Source organism: Eumetopias jubatus, unplaced genomic scaffold, assembly GCF_037043125.1.
Source record: "Eumetopias jubatus isolate StellerSeaLion01/CBP00866 unplaced genomic scaffold, mEumJub1_p1.0 scaffold_4, whole genome shotgun sequence".
In the NCBI taxonomy this organism is placed as follows: Eukaryota; Metazoa; Chordata; class Mammalia; order Carnivora; family Otariidae; genus Eumetopias; species Eumetopias jubatus.
In genome coordinates, this window is record NW_028274810.1 from 79,836,079 (window position 1) to 79,852,482 (window position 16,404).

Below are 16,404 nucleotides of genomic sequence, written 5' to 3' on the forward strand. Positions count from 1 at the left end.
AGTGGGAGAAGGAGAAGCGGGCTTCCCATTGAGCAGGGAGCCTGATGTGGGGCTTGATCCCCGGACCCCGGGACTATGACCTGAGCTGAAGGCAGACACTTAACGACTGAGCCACCCAGGTGCCCCTATTTTAAGACTTCAAGTAGAGAAAGGATTCTCCCTGATTCTTGGTGAGATAGCACAAGCTAGGTCTTGAAAATCTACATTCTTTTACACTAACAAGAAGTTAGAGAATCTCTAGTATTACTTAACTAGAGGGGATTTCCTGGGAGGAAGAGGGAAGATACAGCTTAAAAGATCCTTGGGTCTTTTTTGGGGGGAGGAGGGGAAGAGGGTCCATTTTTAAAATTGGATTTTCCAATTCAGAATGCTGCAGCTTTTGTGAATTAATGAATATTGGTATGTACAAAGGAAAAAAAAAGTTCTGGAAGGATAGAGATATCTGATGGGTAGTTACTGCTGGTGGGAGGAGGAGAGATATTTAACTCTGTATGATTTGTGTGTATAGTACAACTATGTGCTTTTTGCAATTAAAAAATATACAAACACACACAAAGAGAGAGGGAGGTGGGAAAGAGACTCAAGAGACTTCCTCCACAGTGGCATTTAAGAAAAGAATCTTTCTAGGATGATGGATGTATCTGTGTTCTTAGTGGTATGGTTGACTTAATGACCTCACTTGTCCCTGGCATCCATCCTATGATAGATGGGCTGCCCCTAACTCCTCAGGCTCTATATTCCTTCACAGGCAGAAAGCTGTTAGAAACATTCTGAAGGGAGTGAGGACTACAGATTTCTGCAGAAGCAAATGAATTGCACAGTTGTGTTGGAAATAGAATTGCAACTGTACTGCCATTTCTCAGGAAGCTAGCATGTAAGTAAGGCTGGCATGAAGACCAAATTGTGAATGTCAGAAACTAATCATGTAATATTTTGGATTTTTCGAGAATGGCTGCAAGATATAGAGATGGCCAAGCTTGTTCCTCTTTAAAAGAAATGGGTAATACATGAGCATTGCAAAACATTCAAACAATACAGATGTGTATAAAATAAAAAGTGAGAGTCCTCCCTTCAAGTCGCTCTTACCAGAAGTAACAATTGAATATAATTTAAAATTGGAACATCTATAGAGATCTTTTATAATTAGTCTTCATGCTTAGATCTTTAACTCAACCATATTTTATTTTTGTGAAACATGTAAATAGGGCTCCCGTCAAGTCCATTTTTCTGTAATCTGGCTTTCAAGGGAGTTTCTGGAGATACTTTACCGAGCAAAGGGAAACAGCCATTTAGGAACGTGCACGCCTTTTCGGCACCAGCACGTGCTCGGCACTTTATATGTAGTGTGTCATTTTACCCCCACGCGAGTTTTAAACTCAATTTATAAGTAAAGAAACCGGGCGTTACCTAAGGAATATAGCTTGCAGACCAGACTTGCAGGAGACCCGGGAGGGAAAAAGGCGGGCGTAAGGCTCAAGACACCCAAAGCCTCGCCCACTTTCCAACCTCTCGCGACAATTGTGCGTCATCCGAAAGCGCCGGTGGCCCGGACGGTCGCGCGGCCCGTGTCGCGCGAAATCTTCGCTCGGCGGTGCTGTCTCACCGGTGAGGCCGTGAAGCCGGCGAGTCCCACACTCTGTCCTCTCGGCCTCCCGCCACAATGGAATACCTCATCGGCATCCAGGGCCCCGATTATGTCCTTGTCGCCTCCGACCAGGTGGCCGCTAGCAGTATTGTCCAGATGAAGGACGGTGAGAGGAAGCAGGGGAGGCCCGGCCGGGCCTGGGTGTAAGGGCAGTCGGACGGAGTTCGGGATGGGGGCGGGGGGGTGGGTGAGAACCGGGGAGGTCTGAGAGGTGGAATCCCGCGTGTCCTGCTCTGCACTTGCTTATTTTTTGGAACGAGGAGACGGGCAGCCTAGCTTAGGGCCTTGGCATTCGCTCCTCCTAGGGCTCCGAGGTCAGGGCTCTACTCTGGCCTTCGCTAAATGCTTCCTAGGCGCGAGTTGCCTGTGGAAATTCAGTTTTTAAGTGTTTAAGCGCCTGCCGGGCACCAAGCTCCCTAGATCCCCAAATCTTTGATTAAGTTTTCCTGTTGTTGTCGCTACTAATGAGGTAAGTTTGCTGGCGGTGTAGGATGGCATTCTGGGGAGACTGAGACTGTGGGACTAGAAACTTGGCATTTCCCTTCCGCTGCCTGTACTTTCCCCTTTCTCAGCTCTGATCCTCCTTTTCCAGTTTTCCGGGACACTGGTTGCCAAGTGTTCCTTGTATTTAAGTAGTTAGTGGAGTTCTCAAATTGGAGCCTTAGGACTTATTTGCTTTGTGACTTTGTACAAGTTATTTCACAGTGGCCAGATTTGCTCATCTGTTAAGTCAGGTTACTAATACCAACCTCACAAGCTTGTTGGGAGGATGGAGTGAAAAAGTTTGGTGCAAATGCTTAGTGCAGTGACAAATAGGCAGTAGTAATAATACTAAGGACTTATGTAACAGGTGCTGTTTTAAGCGATTTACATTATTTCATTTAACCTTTTAAGATAGGCATTATCATATTGCCATTTTACAGATGTTAGTTCTGGGGCCTAGAGTTAAGAAACTTGCCTAAGACTACAAGAGACAGAACCCAGGTTCAAACCCATGCAGTTTGACTCCGATCTTTTGCCCATAACTGCTATACTATACTGGCTCCCCATAGTCAGTACTTAATAATTTTTTAAAGATTTTGCTTGTTGATCTGTGGAATCTAAGACTGTGTTTTCATGATTGATCATAGACATGCTACTGTTGAAAAAGTATTATGCTTTGGCTCAGATGGCTTCATGTTTATTTGACAAGATAGGTTTTGAGCACCTGTGTTGCCCATTATAGTGCTAGGTTCTGAAGGGATGCAAGAGTAAGATGTGGCCTGCATCTTCCGAGATCAGATGAGATCGGGCGTGCTCAGGGTGGGATGGCCGTAGATTGATGTGGCCTGTATCTTAAAAGAAGTTACAGTTTGATGTAGACTCAGATGTGTGTACAAATAATTATAGTACAAGTTAGAAAATTATGACACATATAAAAAAAACTCAGGTAATGCAGAGGAAGAAGAGATTATTTTTGGGTAATTCAGAGGAAGAAAAGATTCTTTCTGGTTGTAGAGATTAGGGAACGCTTTGAAGGCAGGTTATAGTTCATCTCTGGTTTAAGGAAAGAAAAATTATTGAATCTGGGATTTTCTGAAGTTAAGCGATAGGCATCTGATTGTCAGGCGACATCACTTAGAGAGATGGAAAGAACTCTGAGGGTCTTTGCTTGAGTTCTTTCTTTTCTTTCTTTTCTTTCTTTCTTTCTTTCTTTCTTTCTTTCTTTCTTTCTTTCTTTCTTTCTTTCTTTCTTTCTCTCTTTCTCTCTTTCTCTCTTTCTCTCTTTCTTTTTGAAGATTTTATTTATTTATTTGAGATAGAGCGAGCAAGAGAGCAGGAGTGGGGGGGAGCAGAGGGAGAGGGAGAAGCAGGCTTCCCGCTGAGCATGGAGCCCAATGTGGTGCTTAATCCCAGGACCCTGGGATCATGACCTGAGCCGAAGGCAGCCACTTAACTAACTGAGCCACCCAGGTGCCCCTAGAAGTTTTATTTGTAAATCATGCTTTCCAAAGGAGTCAGTTTGTTTTGAGGGTAAATCTGTCCTTTATTTTGAATACTAAGACCTTTGATATACAGGTGATTTTAGCATGAAGTCTGGGTAGAACAAACCAAGTCAATACCTTTACAGGTACTCTGTATAATCCACACAGGGGTGTAAGACATTAAGAAAACAAGGAAATAAGTACTACAAGATGATTTTGTATGACAAAAGAAGTATCACTTGTCAGTATTAGTTTTTATTTTTATTTTTTTTTAAGATTTTATTTATTTATTCATGAGAGACAGAGAGAGGCAGAGGGAGAAGCAGGCTCCCTACTGAGCAGGGAGCCTGATGCGGGACTCGATCCCAGGACCCTGGGATCATGACCTGAGCCGAAGGCAGATGCTTAACCATCTGAGCCACCCAGGCGCCCCAGTATTAGTTTTTAAATTAATGATTTCAGGAGTAAAGCCTAAGGGTATTCAGAGAAAAGAAAGATCACTGTGGTATGGAAAGAAGATGAATTTGAGTTAGTTCTTGAAAAATGGTAGGAAATAATTGCACTCAACTTTAATTTTCCGTATGGTCTTTTCTGGTATAAAATGTTTTATGATAGGAGCTTTGGAATTGTATGAGGACTTTTTCCTACCTTTCATTTCATGAAGGAACTTAGTAGGGTAAGCAGGAATGTTGAAAATGAGTAACCTTTTGGGATTTATTTCTCCAAGTATAAAGTAAGAATGATAATTCCAATCAGTTTTTTTCATTTGTCACTTTGTAAGATATTTTGATATAGAGAAGTTTGCTTATGATATTGCCCCAAGTCTTTGGTTTGATTGTATGCAACATTTCATGTCTCTTGTCTCCTGGTCTGTATAGAATTGCTTTTAAATTACTCAGAGCAGGGCGCCTGGGTGGCTCAGCCAGTTAAGCGTCTGCCTTCAGCTCAGGTCATGATCCTAGGGTCCTGGGATGGAGTTCCATGTCAGGCTCCTTGCTCAGCAGGGAGTCTGCTTCTTCCTCCCTCTGCCCCTCCCCCAGTTTGTGCTCTTTCTCTCTTGCTCTCTCTCAACTGAATAAAAAGTCTTTTTTTTTTTAAAAGATTTTATTTATTTCAGAGAGAGAGAGAATGAGAGACAGAAAGCACGAGAGGGAAGAGGGTCAGAGGGAGAAGCAGACTCCCCACTGAGCAGGAAGCCCGATGTGGGACTCGATCCCGGGACTCTAGGATCATGACCTGAGCTGAAGGCAGTCGCTTAACCAACTGAGCCACCCAGGCACCCTAAAAATAGTCTTTAAAAAAAAATTACTCGGAGCACTTAAACCCACACAGAATGCTTTTTTTCCTGAATTCATATAGCATGTGTAATCTGAACTACATTGACTAATACTGAGTATAATGATATTATTCATATATAGTTTTCCCTATGTATGAGTTCGATAGGGGTAAGTGATAGTATAACCATTTTATACACTTGAAAATTAGGGCCCAAGTTCAGAGTGCTGAGCCCAGATTATAACAAATTGGGGCACCTGGCTGGCTCAGTCAGTGGAGCATGCAACTTTTGATCTCGGGGTTGTGAGTTCAAGCCTCACCTTGGTTGCAGAGCCTACTTTAAAAAAATAAAAATAACCAAGGTCTGTTGGGTTCTAGTACAGTTGGCCTTTCACAGTATTGTATACTGATGTTCATTTTGTTTTCTGTTTTGCTTCATCTATGTGGATCTTGTAAGTTCTTTGTCAAGGATAAGAAATTCCCTAGTGCTATGCAGGCTGTTCCCTCAGAGAGCCGTTAGCGTCTATAACATCTCCCTTTACTACTCATTGGACACACAATAAATGTTTAAAAAACACTTTTGGTCTTGTATAAAGTTCTTTTCAAATTTGAACAGTTTACTGCCTAGAATTTTAGCATTTCTTCTAAATGTGACATTAATTCTTTGTAAACAAGCTTTTTTCTTTCCAAAATAAAAACAGCTTTTTTGGAGGGCACCCGGGTGGCTCAGTCAGTTAAGCGTCTGCCTTCAGCTCAGGTTGTGATCTCAGGGTCCTGGGATCGAGCCCCGAGTTGGGCCCTCCGCTCAGCAGGGAGTCTGCTTCTCCCTCTCACTCTCCCTCTGTGCTTCCCCCCCAATAAATAAATAAATAAAATATTTTAAAAACCAAAAATCCCAGCTTTTTTTTCTCATTATGGAAATAATGCAAACTTATTAAGTAAGGTGTTCTTATACAAATGATACAAGTTTAGTATAGGCATTTTAGGAAATGCTAATAAGCAAAAAGAAATAAAAATTGCCCAGTGGCATCTAATACTCTTCTGGTCTTTTTTTCTTTGCATAGATAACATATGCATAAGTGAATTTTTACCTTTTTTTTTTAAGATTTTATTTATTTTGGGGGCACCTGGGTTACTCAGTCGGTTAAGCATCTGTCTGCAGCTCAGGTCATGATCCCAGGGTCCTGGGATCGAGCCCTGTGTTAGGTTCCCTGCTCTGCGGGGGTGGGGGGGATCTGATTCTCCCTCTCCCTCTGCCCTCCCCCCCCACTCGTGCTCTCTCTCTGTCAAATAAATAAAATCTTAAAAAAAAAAAAAAAGATTTTCTGACAGAGCAAACAGCGGCGGGGCAGGGGGCAGAGGGAGAAGCAGACTCTCTGCTCAGCAGGGAGCCTGATGCAGGACTCAGTCCCAGGACCCTGGGATCATGACCTGAGCCAAAGGCAGACGCTTAACCCACTGAGCCACGTAGACGCCCTGAATTTTTTTCTTTTATGACCAAGTTTGCAAACTAACAGTCTTTAAATCTGTAGCCTATAATAAATAAAAGTGTGTTTGTTCAGGAGTTTCAAGGCAGTTTGATAATATCTGTAGGTACAATTTGTGTGGTTTTTTTCCAAGTCTAAGAAGCTGTATTGTGGTTCTACAACTCTCGAACATTTGTAGAATATTTGACTGTAGCATTTTGTTCTTTAAATCCTATTAAGGGATTTTGACATTTCAGAATCTTTCAGACAGGAAACATGTCTCCCAGGGAAGATTATTCAGCAGTATTTGAGAAATGAAAAGTGAAAGTGAGAGTGAGATAGGGAGATTTAGGCTTTTTCTGAAGCTACAGACTGAATATGGAGTTTTCTTCCTTAGGCACTAATTGCTATCTGAATATTTATTTATCTGTGTAATCTGAATGAGTGAGTCTGGTTCAACTAGATAAGATTAGACTATTGGGATTTTTGAGGTATTTTTAAATAGTGTTAAAATATTCGTTAGAATTTTTGCTCTGGCAATCATTTTAATTTTCTCTTTGCTTTGGAAATGGTGTTGATTTACTTTTTGAGGTGATTTATAGTCTCAATTATTTTTTTTTTGTTCTTTCTCGAGATGACTCCTTAATTTTCATTGTAGCATTGGTCCTTCATATATGCTTTTGTGTATGTATAAATAAAATAACTAACATTTGTATTTATAGAGACATTTCAAGGCTTTGAAAATCATGAACCTAAAGATAATGGCCATTGGCTTGATTCCTTCAGTTTCTTTGAAGGTTCAGTTTTTGCATTTCTGGTGCTTTCAAATGTATTTAACTGTGTTTTCAATTGTCAGCACTCAAATATATTCTCCAACTGAGATTGACCTTAATAAAATACACCAATGGGTTTAACACGGAGAGTGAAAGAGAATAATTAATATAGTTGCCCATTAAAGTCTTCTAAAAACAGTAATTGGTAAAAGTATTCAATATAGTGATTGTTAAACCTGTTTATGACTATATAAGAGCAGTAAATTTCTGATGTAATTTTTAACACTTTTTTTCTTTGAGCAGATCATGACAAGATGTTTAAGATGAGTGAAAAAATCTTACTCCTATGTGTTGGAGAGGCTGGAGACACTGTACAGTTTGCAGAATATATTCAGAAAAATGTGCAACTTTATAAGATGAGAAATGGTGGGTAATACTTGGAATGTAACTGTGGTTGATTTGTCTTTAAATTTGAACTAAAAAAGAACCTACTGGCAATTCTACACATGAGCAGACCAGTGTGGTCATATTTTTATTTGAATCTTCCTACTTTTAAAACTTTATCTAGACCCTCCTGATCCTAAAGATCTTCTGCAAAAATCCCAGAGCCGAAAAGAGAACCGTTGTAACACTGATACTTGAGGGCCACCTTGGAGATGAACATGGTAGTATCAGACTTTTTTTTAAGTGTTAGGTATTTCAGAGGATGTTATTTGAGCTAAAGTATATCTGAACCTCAGAGCTAAAAGACCTCAGTTAAACTTGGTTTTACTATTTTTTTAATGTGACAAGTCACTTAGCCTCTTTGGTCTTTATTTTCCTCACTTCTAAAATGGGATAATAATATTAATGAATAATATGTAAAATGTTTATAAGCTTAATGCTCTTTGTCACTGTGGGAGATTTACTGTCATAGAAGAGTTCTGCCTTGCCTTACTGGTAGATTCTTGTCTAGGAAGATAATTAGGATTTTTGTGAGTTCCCTCTGGGGCTAATGCGCTCTAATCCTCATTAGAGGATTCCTCACTAGGATTTCCTCATTAGAGGAAGCCTCACTATCAGATAATACTAGCCACTAGCTTTATGACCCAGGAAAGTTTATAGTGACACCCTAGCAGAAAGGACCTTACTTCAGTTATTTACTTCACAGTTTAATACACTTATACACAGCACTGATATAATGTGGAACTGTGAAAGAACTTAAATTGAATATAATTGTATAAAATGGCTAGATATGGCCCATTTATATAGATTTTTTTTTTTTACTTTGAAAACTGTGCATCTCAAAGCAACCTTTATTTGTTCAATTATTTTTAACAACAGCGTTTTACGACCAATACACTGATTTTTTCAAGAAGGAAAGTCATTTTAAAAACATTTTTATTTTAAGAATAGGCCTGCGTTCAGCTGTAGATTTCCCCCCCCCCCCAAGCTCTGATCAGGTTTATTTTGATTTGGGGAAAAAAATACCATTTTGATGGCATGAAAAGCAAAATTTAAGTCTTTTTTTTAAACATCTCAGTACAGAATTTTAAAAACTATTAATGGAAAGTAGATTAAGGACATTAATTCACAACAGTAATTACCATTGGCCAGTTCCTGGTATTCGGCTTCACCCCTAGTTCTCCAGAGGAAAACTTAAGTTGAATCTTCAGCAGAATGATCTTTAAATATACTTTATAAGCAAAATGAGAGCTTTTGTTTACATAGTTTTTATTTTTTTATTTTTTTATTTTTTTTTTAAAGATTTTATTTATTTGCGAGAGAGAGAATGAGAGATAGAGAGCACAAGAGGGAAGAGGGTCAGAGGGAGAAGCCGACTCCCTGCTGAGCAGGGAGCCCGATGTGGGACTCGATCCGGGGACTCTAGGATCATGACCTGAGCCGAAGGCAGTCGCTTAACCAACTGAGCCACCCAGGCGCCCCGAGTTTACATAGTTTTTAGATTTTGCTGTTCCTAATTTTATTCTGAAACTCAGGTTTTACCCCAAACCATAATTACCGCATGAACTTTGTAATGCACAGTTTTGTATGCAATTCAGCAAGCAGTAGTACACCATCGGGCCTGTCTACCCAGAGCTTAGGAGAAACAGGGCCGGTCACACCCATTTAAAAACAAATCTCACACTATTTGCCAATGTGTAGTTTCCGTATAAGTTCGGACAATGAAATATATGGATATATATCTATATATCTCATCTTAATTTTCAAAGGTAGGCAAAGGGAGTTCTTCACAGCTTAGCTTTGCCTGGCTGAAGCTGAAGATTTTGTAACTTCATAGCCAGACCCATGTTGCCAGTAATTTTCAATTTGCCTTGAAAGAAGGCCGACTGAGGATTCATTTTACCAGTCATTAACGCCAGTAAGTCCGAGTCAGCCATTGTGATTGTGCAGTCAGCCTTCTTATCTGAGTTAGGAAGCACTGATCCTTTGCCATTCTTCACATCCACCACCCAGGTGGCTTCTTTACCCTCAGGGCCGTCCTTCACCTTGAAGGCAAAAATACCACCAATTTTCTTCACAAATTGTTCCCCTTCCTCTTCAAGCTTCTTCTCAATCTCCTTAAAGACAACATTTGCCTTAAATCCATCAACTGCAGAGCTGGTTGGAACAGCCTCAATGTGATGAGTTCTAAAAGAACTGGCAGCTTCAGGAAAACCCATCTTGTAGATCGTCACAACCACAGCTCCTCCAATGCCTAAATTATGCTCCCCATTTATATAGATTTTAGGCAGCAAATTTAGCATCATGCATTCAGTTCCACGAATACTTTTTTTTTTAAGATTTTTATTTATTTATTTGACAGAGAGAGATACAGTGAGGGAGGGAACACAAGCAGGGGGAGTGGGAGAGGGAGAAGCAGGCTCCCCGCTGAGCAAGGAGCCCAACTCCGGGCTCCCTGGGATCATGACCTGAGCTGAAGGCAGACACTTAACGACTGAGCCACCCAGGTGCCCCAGTTCCATGAATACTTTTGAGGGCCTCCTCTATCTTAAGCACTCTGGCTAGTACCACAGAGAATTCAAAGATGAAAAAAGAACGTAAAGCACGTGGCACTCAGGTTTAAGCAAGTTGAGAATATTTCAAGAATTATTTTTTAGTGGTTCTCTATTTTGTGCCTACATGGCAGGTGAGGGATGCTAATAATGTTTCTCAAGTACAGTAACTACAGCAATATTTCACTGTCCTGTCCTGGGAGAGGGAGGGAGAGTAAACGAGTTGAGAGGGTTGCTTGTTGTGTGGGTATTAGGGTTTAAAGTCAGTGCACAAAACAAAAATCATGTATGATTAAAATGGCCTTTAAAATCTTTTAAATTACCTGTCAAGTGTAGTTTTGTGTATGTAACTCTACACAGTAATTCTTATGCATATTAAAGGTCAAGAACTGAGCTAAAATAAGGGAAAGGAGAAAAATCTAAATGTAAATAGGCATTAGACCTTTCTGCCTTTAAGATAAGTGTCAAATCCTTAGTGGTGTTTAGGGGATTAGGTGAAGAATTGAAAAGTATTCCTGCTTGTTTACAATTGCTTGCATTATAATTTAATATGCACTAATAGATTGGTTGTGAGGATGAAGTTCAATAAACTGTGAAAGCACCTGGCACAGACTCTGAAACATAGCTGCTGTTCAATAAATATTTGTTAGAATTTTAATCTAAATCTTACCTGCTGTAATACTGGTTTTTGATAATAACTTAACCACCTGCTGTCTCTCTTTCCAAAGTTACATTTTCTGCATGGGTCTGCTCAGTTGCAGGTCATTCGTGGCTTTTGGGGATGGGGGAGGGGGTTTCCAGAGTGAGTGCATTATTAAACACACACCTGATGACATTCCTCTGGGCTGTAGTTTTGTTGACATTACAACCTTTCTTGAGATACTGTATTTTTAAAATGTTGTAGATAGTGATGGAAACATTTTTTTTCTGTTGCTTGTACTTTTGAAAATCATATTTAATAAAGTTATTTATTTTTTAAAAGAAAACCTTGTAAAGTGTGACCCTGAGGCCATCCTAACTTCTAGCCTCTCTTTTCCCAATATTCTTTTTAAATAAGCTTTAAAAATCAGTATCTCGAGACCTCTTTCTTTTTTCCCCAATACCTATGTATTTGTACCCCCTTCTTTCTATAGAGGAAACCACAGTTTGCTGATGAATGAACAGCTTAAGCAAGGCTTGGTTCTGTGTTGTGGCCAGGAATTACTGTCGGTGCTGACCAGCTATTTCACAACTGTTGAATGGGGAAAGGGACAAGGAATACAACTGTACTCCTCATTCTGTGTACTTTATGTACTCTGGGCGTACAGAGAGTGGAAGGATGTAAAAACAGGGGTAGTGGAATGATTTGGGGTGCTGTTATTCCTTTTGCTTCACTTTAAGTATGACTGTTTATCTCTTGTTCCAGGTTATGAATTGTCTCCCACAGCAGCAGCTAATTTCACACGCCGAAACCTGGCTGATTGTCTTCGGAGTCGGGTAAGCAATATAGCAAGCAGCCTTACATGAGAGTAGAAATATCTTCTGTGCTGCTTCTATATTATTATACATGGGTAGCATTTTTGCCCTTTTTTGGACTTCCTAAGCCCTTCTCCTTGGTACTTATTCATTCTTCAGTCTCTTTGGACTTGTTTTCTTTTTCTGCAGAGTTGCTATTTAAAGCCTGAAGGGCAGCTATACACTCCCAGAGAATTTGGATGGGGCACACCAATAGGAAGGCCTATGAAGGCCTTTAAAAATTTTTCAAAGTGTTTTCATAGCAAACCATGTTCCTTAATTCCTATGGCTGAAGGTTCTTACGTGGTAGTGGAGGCGAAACTTTGAAAATTTCATCTTTTTTTTTTTCTTTAAGATTTTATTTATTTATTTGAGAGAGAGAGTGTGAGAGAGAGATCACACGCAGGTGAGTAGAGGGAGAACCAGACTCCCCGCTGATCAGGGAGCTCAATGCAGGACTTGATCCCACGACCCCTGGATCATGACCTGAGCCATAGGCAGACGCCTAACCAACTGAGCCACCCAGGCGCTGCAGATTTCATCTTAAGATTATGTGTCTTTCTATGATTATTCTTGCTAAAGCACAGAGATTTATTCATCTTCGCTTACTTAGGCCTTGTTCTATCTTAGAGCTGTTTTTGTTCCATTGACAGCATGTTGAAAGATGGCAACATTAAGTTAAGGATTGAATGTATTAAAGATTGTGTAGGATGTGCCAAGAAAGTTTGTATGATTGCTAAAGGTGTGTATTATTCCCTTCCCACAGGGACTAAGTAAATGGAGACTTATCGTGTGACCTTACCCCCTGTGCCTGTTTACTCATCTATGAAATCGAGATAACTTCCTAACCCCACAGGAGTGCTAGGAAAATGAATGCTTGTAAATCCTAATATTTAACATTCATACGACTTTTGCCCAAAGCATTTTGCTTAATAATTTAATCTACTCACTGTTCCACTGAGATATATAGTAGTTAATTCTCTCTCACTGATACAGAATGAATGGCATAAAGTGGCAAAGGGACTAGCTCCAGGTCACACAGCAAGTCAGACAAAGCTACACTGATGGTGCCGTAATTACTTGACTGTTGAACCTCCCATCAGCTCCTCGGTTTTTCAGTAGTGTTTCTAGAACATCGGTGCTATTCATATTTTTATTATGGTTTTAGTTTCATCTGCAGTTGCTTAAGCTGAATTATGACAGAAATCTGAACAAGTACAGGTGTTGTGTTTTTTTTTAACGCTACCTCAGAATGTCTCAATAAATAGAACCTCTTTTTTTCAGTGCTACCTTTAGCCCAGGGCCTTATGCGATGTAAGGATCATGAGGTTTGAAGAGAAGCTAGAGATACTTTGGTAGGAAGGAGGAGAAAGATTTACGTACCTTGTTTTGATCTGGGTAAAGGGTCAGTGGCCTTTTCTTGTTCACTGCTCTGTGAGAGAGGAAAATGGGTCAGATATGACCCTTCCTGCCACTCAGAAATTCCTGTGGTATTTGGTAAAGAGTATGCTGTGGCTTGCTGTGTAAAATATTCCTTTGACTTGTCAGGCAGAACTGGAATAAGAATTCCAGCTTTGGGGGGCGCCTGGGTGGCTCAGTCGTTGAGCGTCTGCCTTCGGCTCAGGTCATGATCCCAGGGTCCTGGGATCGAGCCCCGCATCGGGCTCTCCCTGCTAAGCAGGAAGCCTGCTTCTCCCTCTCCCACTCCCCCTGCTTGTGTTCCCTCTCTCGCTGTATCTCTCTCTGTCAAATAAATAAATAAAATCTTGAAAAAAAAAGTTCTAGCTTTGGGCACAATAAAGACTTCGTCATAAATACAGCGGACATTAAATGAATTAAGCTGCTTTTAGAATTGAGATAAGAGTGGCAGTGTGCTTCATGTAAATGCAGTGGATCTGGTTAATCTCCTAGCAGAAATGTTTGATGTCTTAAATAAATATCCCTTGTAGACAGTGACATAGGGGCTTTAGTAAATATTGACTACGTCTGCCTATGGTTCTGAGCCCAACCTCTGCTCCCCCAGCCTTCTATCAACTTAGATTGTTAGCTCTAAAATATGAGTTTATATTTTAGTCATTTTATTCTGGGGAGAAAGGTGTTGGTATTTTTTCAGTCTTTCTAATAAATGTGAAGTCACTAGATTTGGTACATTTATACAGTCACACCAGTTGGCACATGAGACTTATTTCAGGTCAGCCAGTTACCATGTATAACTTTGTGTCTGTAGCTCAAATTGTCTGATTTCTAATTTGGTGTGTGTTTGTGTGTGTGTGTGTGTGTGTGTGTGTGTGTGTGTTTGGGGGTGGTATTTGGTTGGGAGGACATTTATTTATTGCAGAGTATATAATGAATTTTTTGTAAACTGGTTCTTTTAAGATGCAAGCATGTTTAGCATTGTGGTTAAGCACTGTCTCTGGAATTAGACTGCCTGAGGTTTTGTTTTGTTTTGTTTTTTAAAGAATTTTATTTATTTATTTGAGAAAGAGAGAAAGAGCAGGGGGATGGCCAGTGGGGAGAGGGAGAGGGACAAGCACATTCCGGGTGAGCATGGAGTGGATGCGGGGCTCAATCTCATGACCCCCCCACCCCGAGATCATGACTTGAGCCGAAGTCAGGAGTCAGAGTCAGAGTTGGATGCTTAACCAAGAGTAGGATGCTTAACCAACTGAGCCACTCAGGCACCCCCTAGACTGCTTGAGTTTAAATCTTTGCTCACTGACTTACTGGCTCTTTGTCTTTGGACAGATTCTAAGCTTAATTTCTCTACTTAGAAGATAATAGCACTTACTTTACAAAGTTATTATAAATTAAATGAAGCAATCATGCAAAGCTGTTAGTACAGTGTGTGGCACATACGACTAATAAATCACTTGTTTCTGTGCTGCCATTGCTGCTTGATTGAAGAAGCAACTTAATAGCTATAAGTTAGTTTGTTTTTGTTTTTTTAAAGATTTTATTTATTTATTTGAGAGAGAGAGAGCACAAGTGGGGTAGAGATAGAAGCAGGCTCCCCGCCGAGCAAGGAGCCTGATGCGGGGCTCGATCCCAGGACCCCGGGATCATGACCTGAGCTGGAGGCAGCCACTCAACCGACTGAGCCACCCAGATGCCCCTATAAGTTAGTTTTTTTATGGGAGATTCTTTATTGTGCTTTTTTAGTTGAACTTACTTGCTGGTTTAGAGGATATAAGAAAGTATTGCTGTGGATAAGGAAGATGGGAGTAAAGCTACATTGATCATTTGTTATGTACAAGGCTTTGTTCTAGATCACCAGAGTCTAGTGTGGTAGCCACTAGTCATAAATGGCAATTAAAATTTTAAATAATAAAAGTTAAATAAAATTTAAAGTTTGGTTCCTAGGTGAGAGTCTCTTGGAGTTTGAATGAAAAATAAACTTTTATTTCTATAAAAAATTTGGTTCCTCAGTCACATTAGCCACTTTTCAGTGCTCAGTAGCCACTTTTCAGTGCTCAGTAGCCACATGTGGCGAATGGCTACCATATTGGACATTGCAGATATAGAACATTTTCATCATCGTAGGAGGTTCTCTTGAACGGTGCTATTCTAGATAGTTACATGACACCATAAGATGAATGTTATCCCCGTTTTACTTACAAGCCTACTTAGACTGGTTAATAATAAAGAGTATTTCTGTTATGTGTCCAAGTATACCAAAGACACAGGAATAGCCTGTAAAAGTCTGAGGTAAGATTCTAAATTCAAATACTGTACTCTTTCATACTGTCTCCTTAGTTAGTTACCCGACTAATGTACAAGTATGTTTGTGCATTTGGGGAAGTATAAAATTTCTAATTCTATTAAAGTGTCAAGATCTCCGTATCAGGGGGCACCTGGGTGGCTCAGTGGTTGAGTGTCTGACTATTGATTTTGGCTCAGGTTGTGATGTTGGGGTCATGAGGTCCAGCCCCACTTCCAGCTCCATGCTCGGCATGGAGTCTACTTGGGCTTCTCTCTCTCCTCTCCCTTTGCCCCTCCCTCAGCTCCAGTGCACACATGCACATGCATTCTCTCTCTCAAGTCATAAAATCTTAAAGAAAAAAAAGATCTCTAGGTAGGATTATATAGATAAGGTATAAATATGTGCCCATTGTAGGCGTTGAGTAAATATTTGCTGAATAGGGGTGCCTGGGTGGCTGATTAGGTTAAGCATCTGCCTTTGTCTCAGGTCCTGATCCAAGGGTCCTGGGATTGAGCCCCGCATTTCCCTCTCTCTCTGCAACTCCCACTGCTTTTGCTCTCTCTTGCTCTCTCTCTCAAATATATAAATAAAATCTTAAAAAATATATATATATTTGCTGAATAAATATCATCCAGTTGGTACTCAGATACCACTGAAAATGTTACTGTTCATTTATATATTGGAAGGGAATTTTATTAACATTTTCTTTAAAGATTTTATTTATTTATTTGAGAGAGCGAGAGAGAGCACGAGTGGAGGGAGGGGCAGAGGGAAAGGGAGTGCAGACTCCCCACTGAGCAGGGAGCATTGCAGGGCTCAATCCCAGGACCCCAGGATCATGACCTGAGCCAAAGTCAGATGCTTAACTGACTTAGCCACCCAGTCAGTTACTTCACCAGGTACTATGAAATTAAAGATGAAATCAGCAGGAAGAGATGGAAAAAAAACACAGAGTGGGGGAAAAATCAAGAGGCTTCATTCCAGTTTTATTTAAATGCATGTGTACATTTAAGTTGATCTCCCCCTCATTATACCCCAAGGAGCAGGAAAAGGGCTTATTAGGCTTTTTGCTATGGGTTTGACTCCCCAGT

General features: G+C 40.3%; 1 protein-coding gene and 1 pseudogene across 1 annotated transcript in view; one reads left to right on the forward strand and one right to left on the reverse strand.

The window, feature by feature from the left end:
* The first annotated feature begins 1,539 nt into the window (after nt 1–1,539).
* PSMB2 (proteasome 20S subunit beta 2) overlaps nt 1,540–16,404 on the forward strand; it is a 34,231-nt gene continuing 19,366 nt past the window's right edge. The window contains exons 1-3 of the mRNA XM_028113901.2: nt 1,540–1,751; nt 7,427–7,549; nt 11,525–11,595. Of these exons, the coding sequence (XP_027969702.1) occupies nt 1,661–1,751; nt 7,427–7,549; nt 11,525–11,595 (285 nt within the window). The 5' untranslated portion in view covers nt 1,540–1,660. The remainder of the gene's footprint in view (nt 1,752–7,426; nt 7,550–11,524; nt 11,596–16,404) is intronic.
* On the reverse strand, nt 9,185–9,827 carry LOC114217118 (sterol carrier protein 2 pseudogene; annotated as a pseudogene).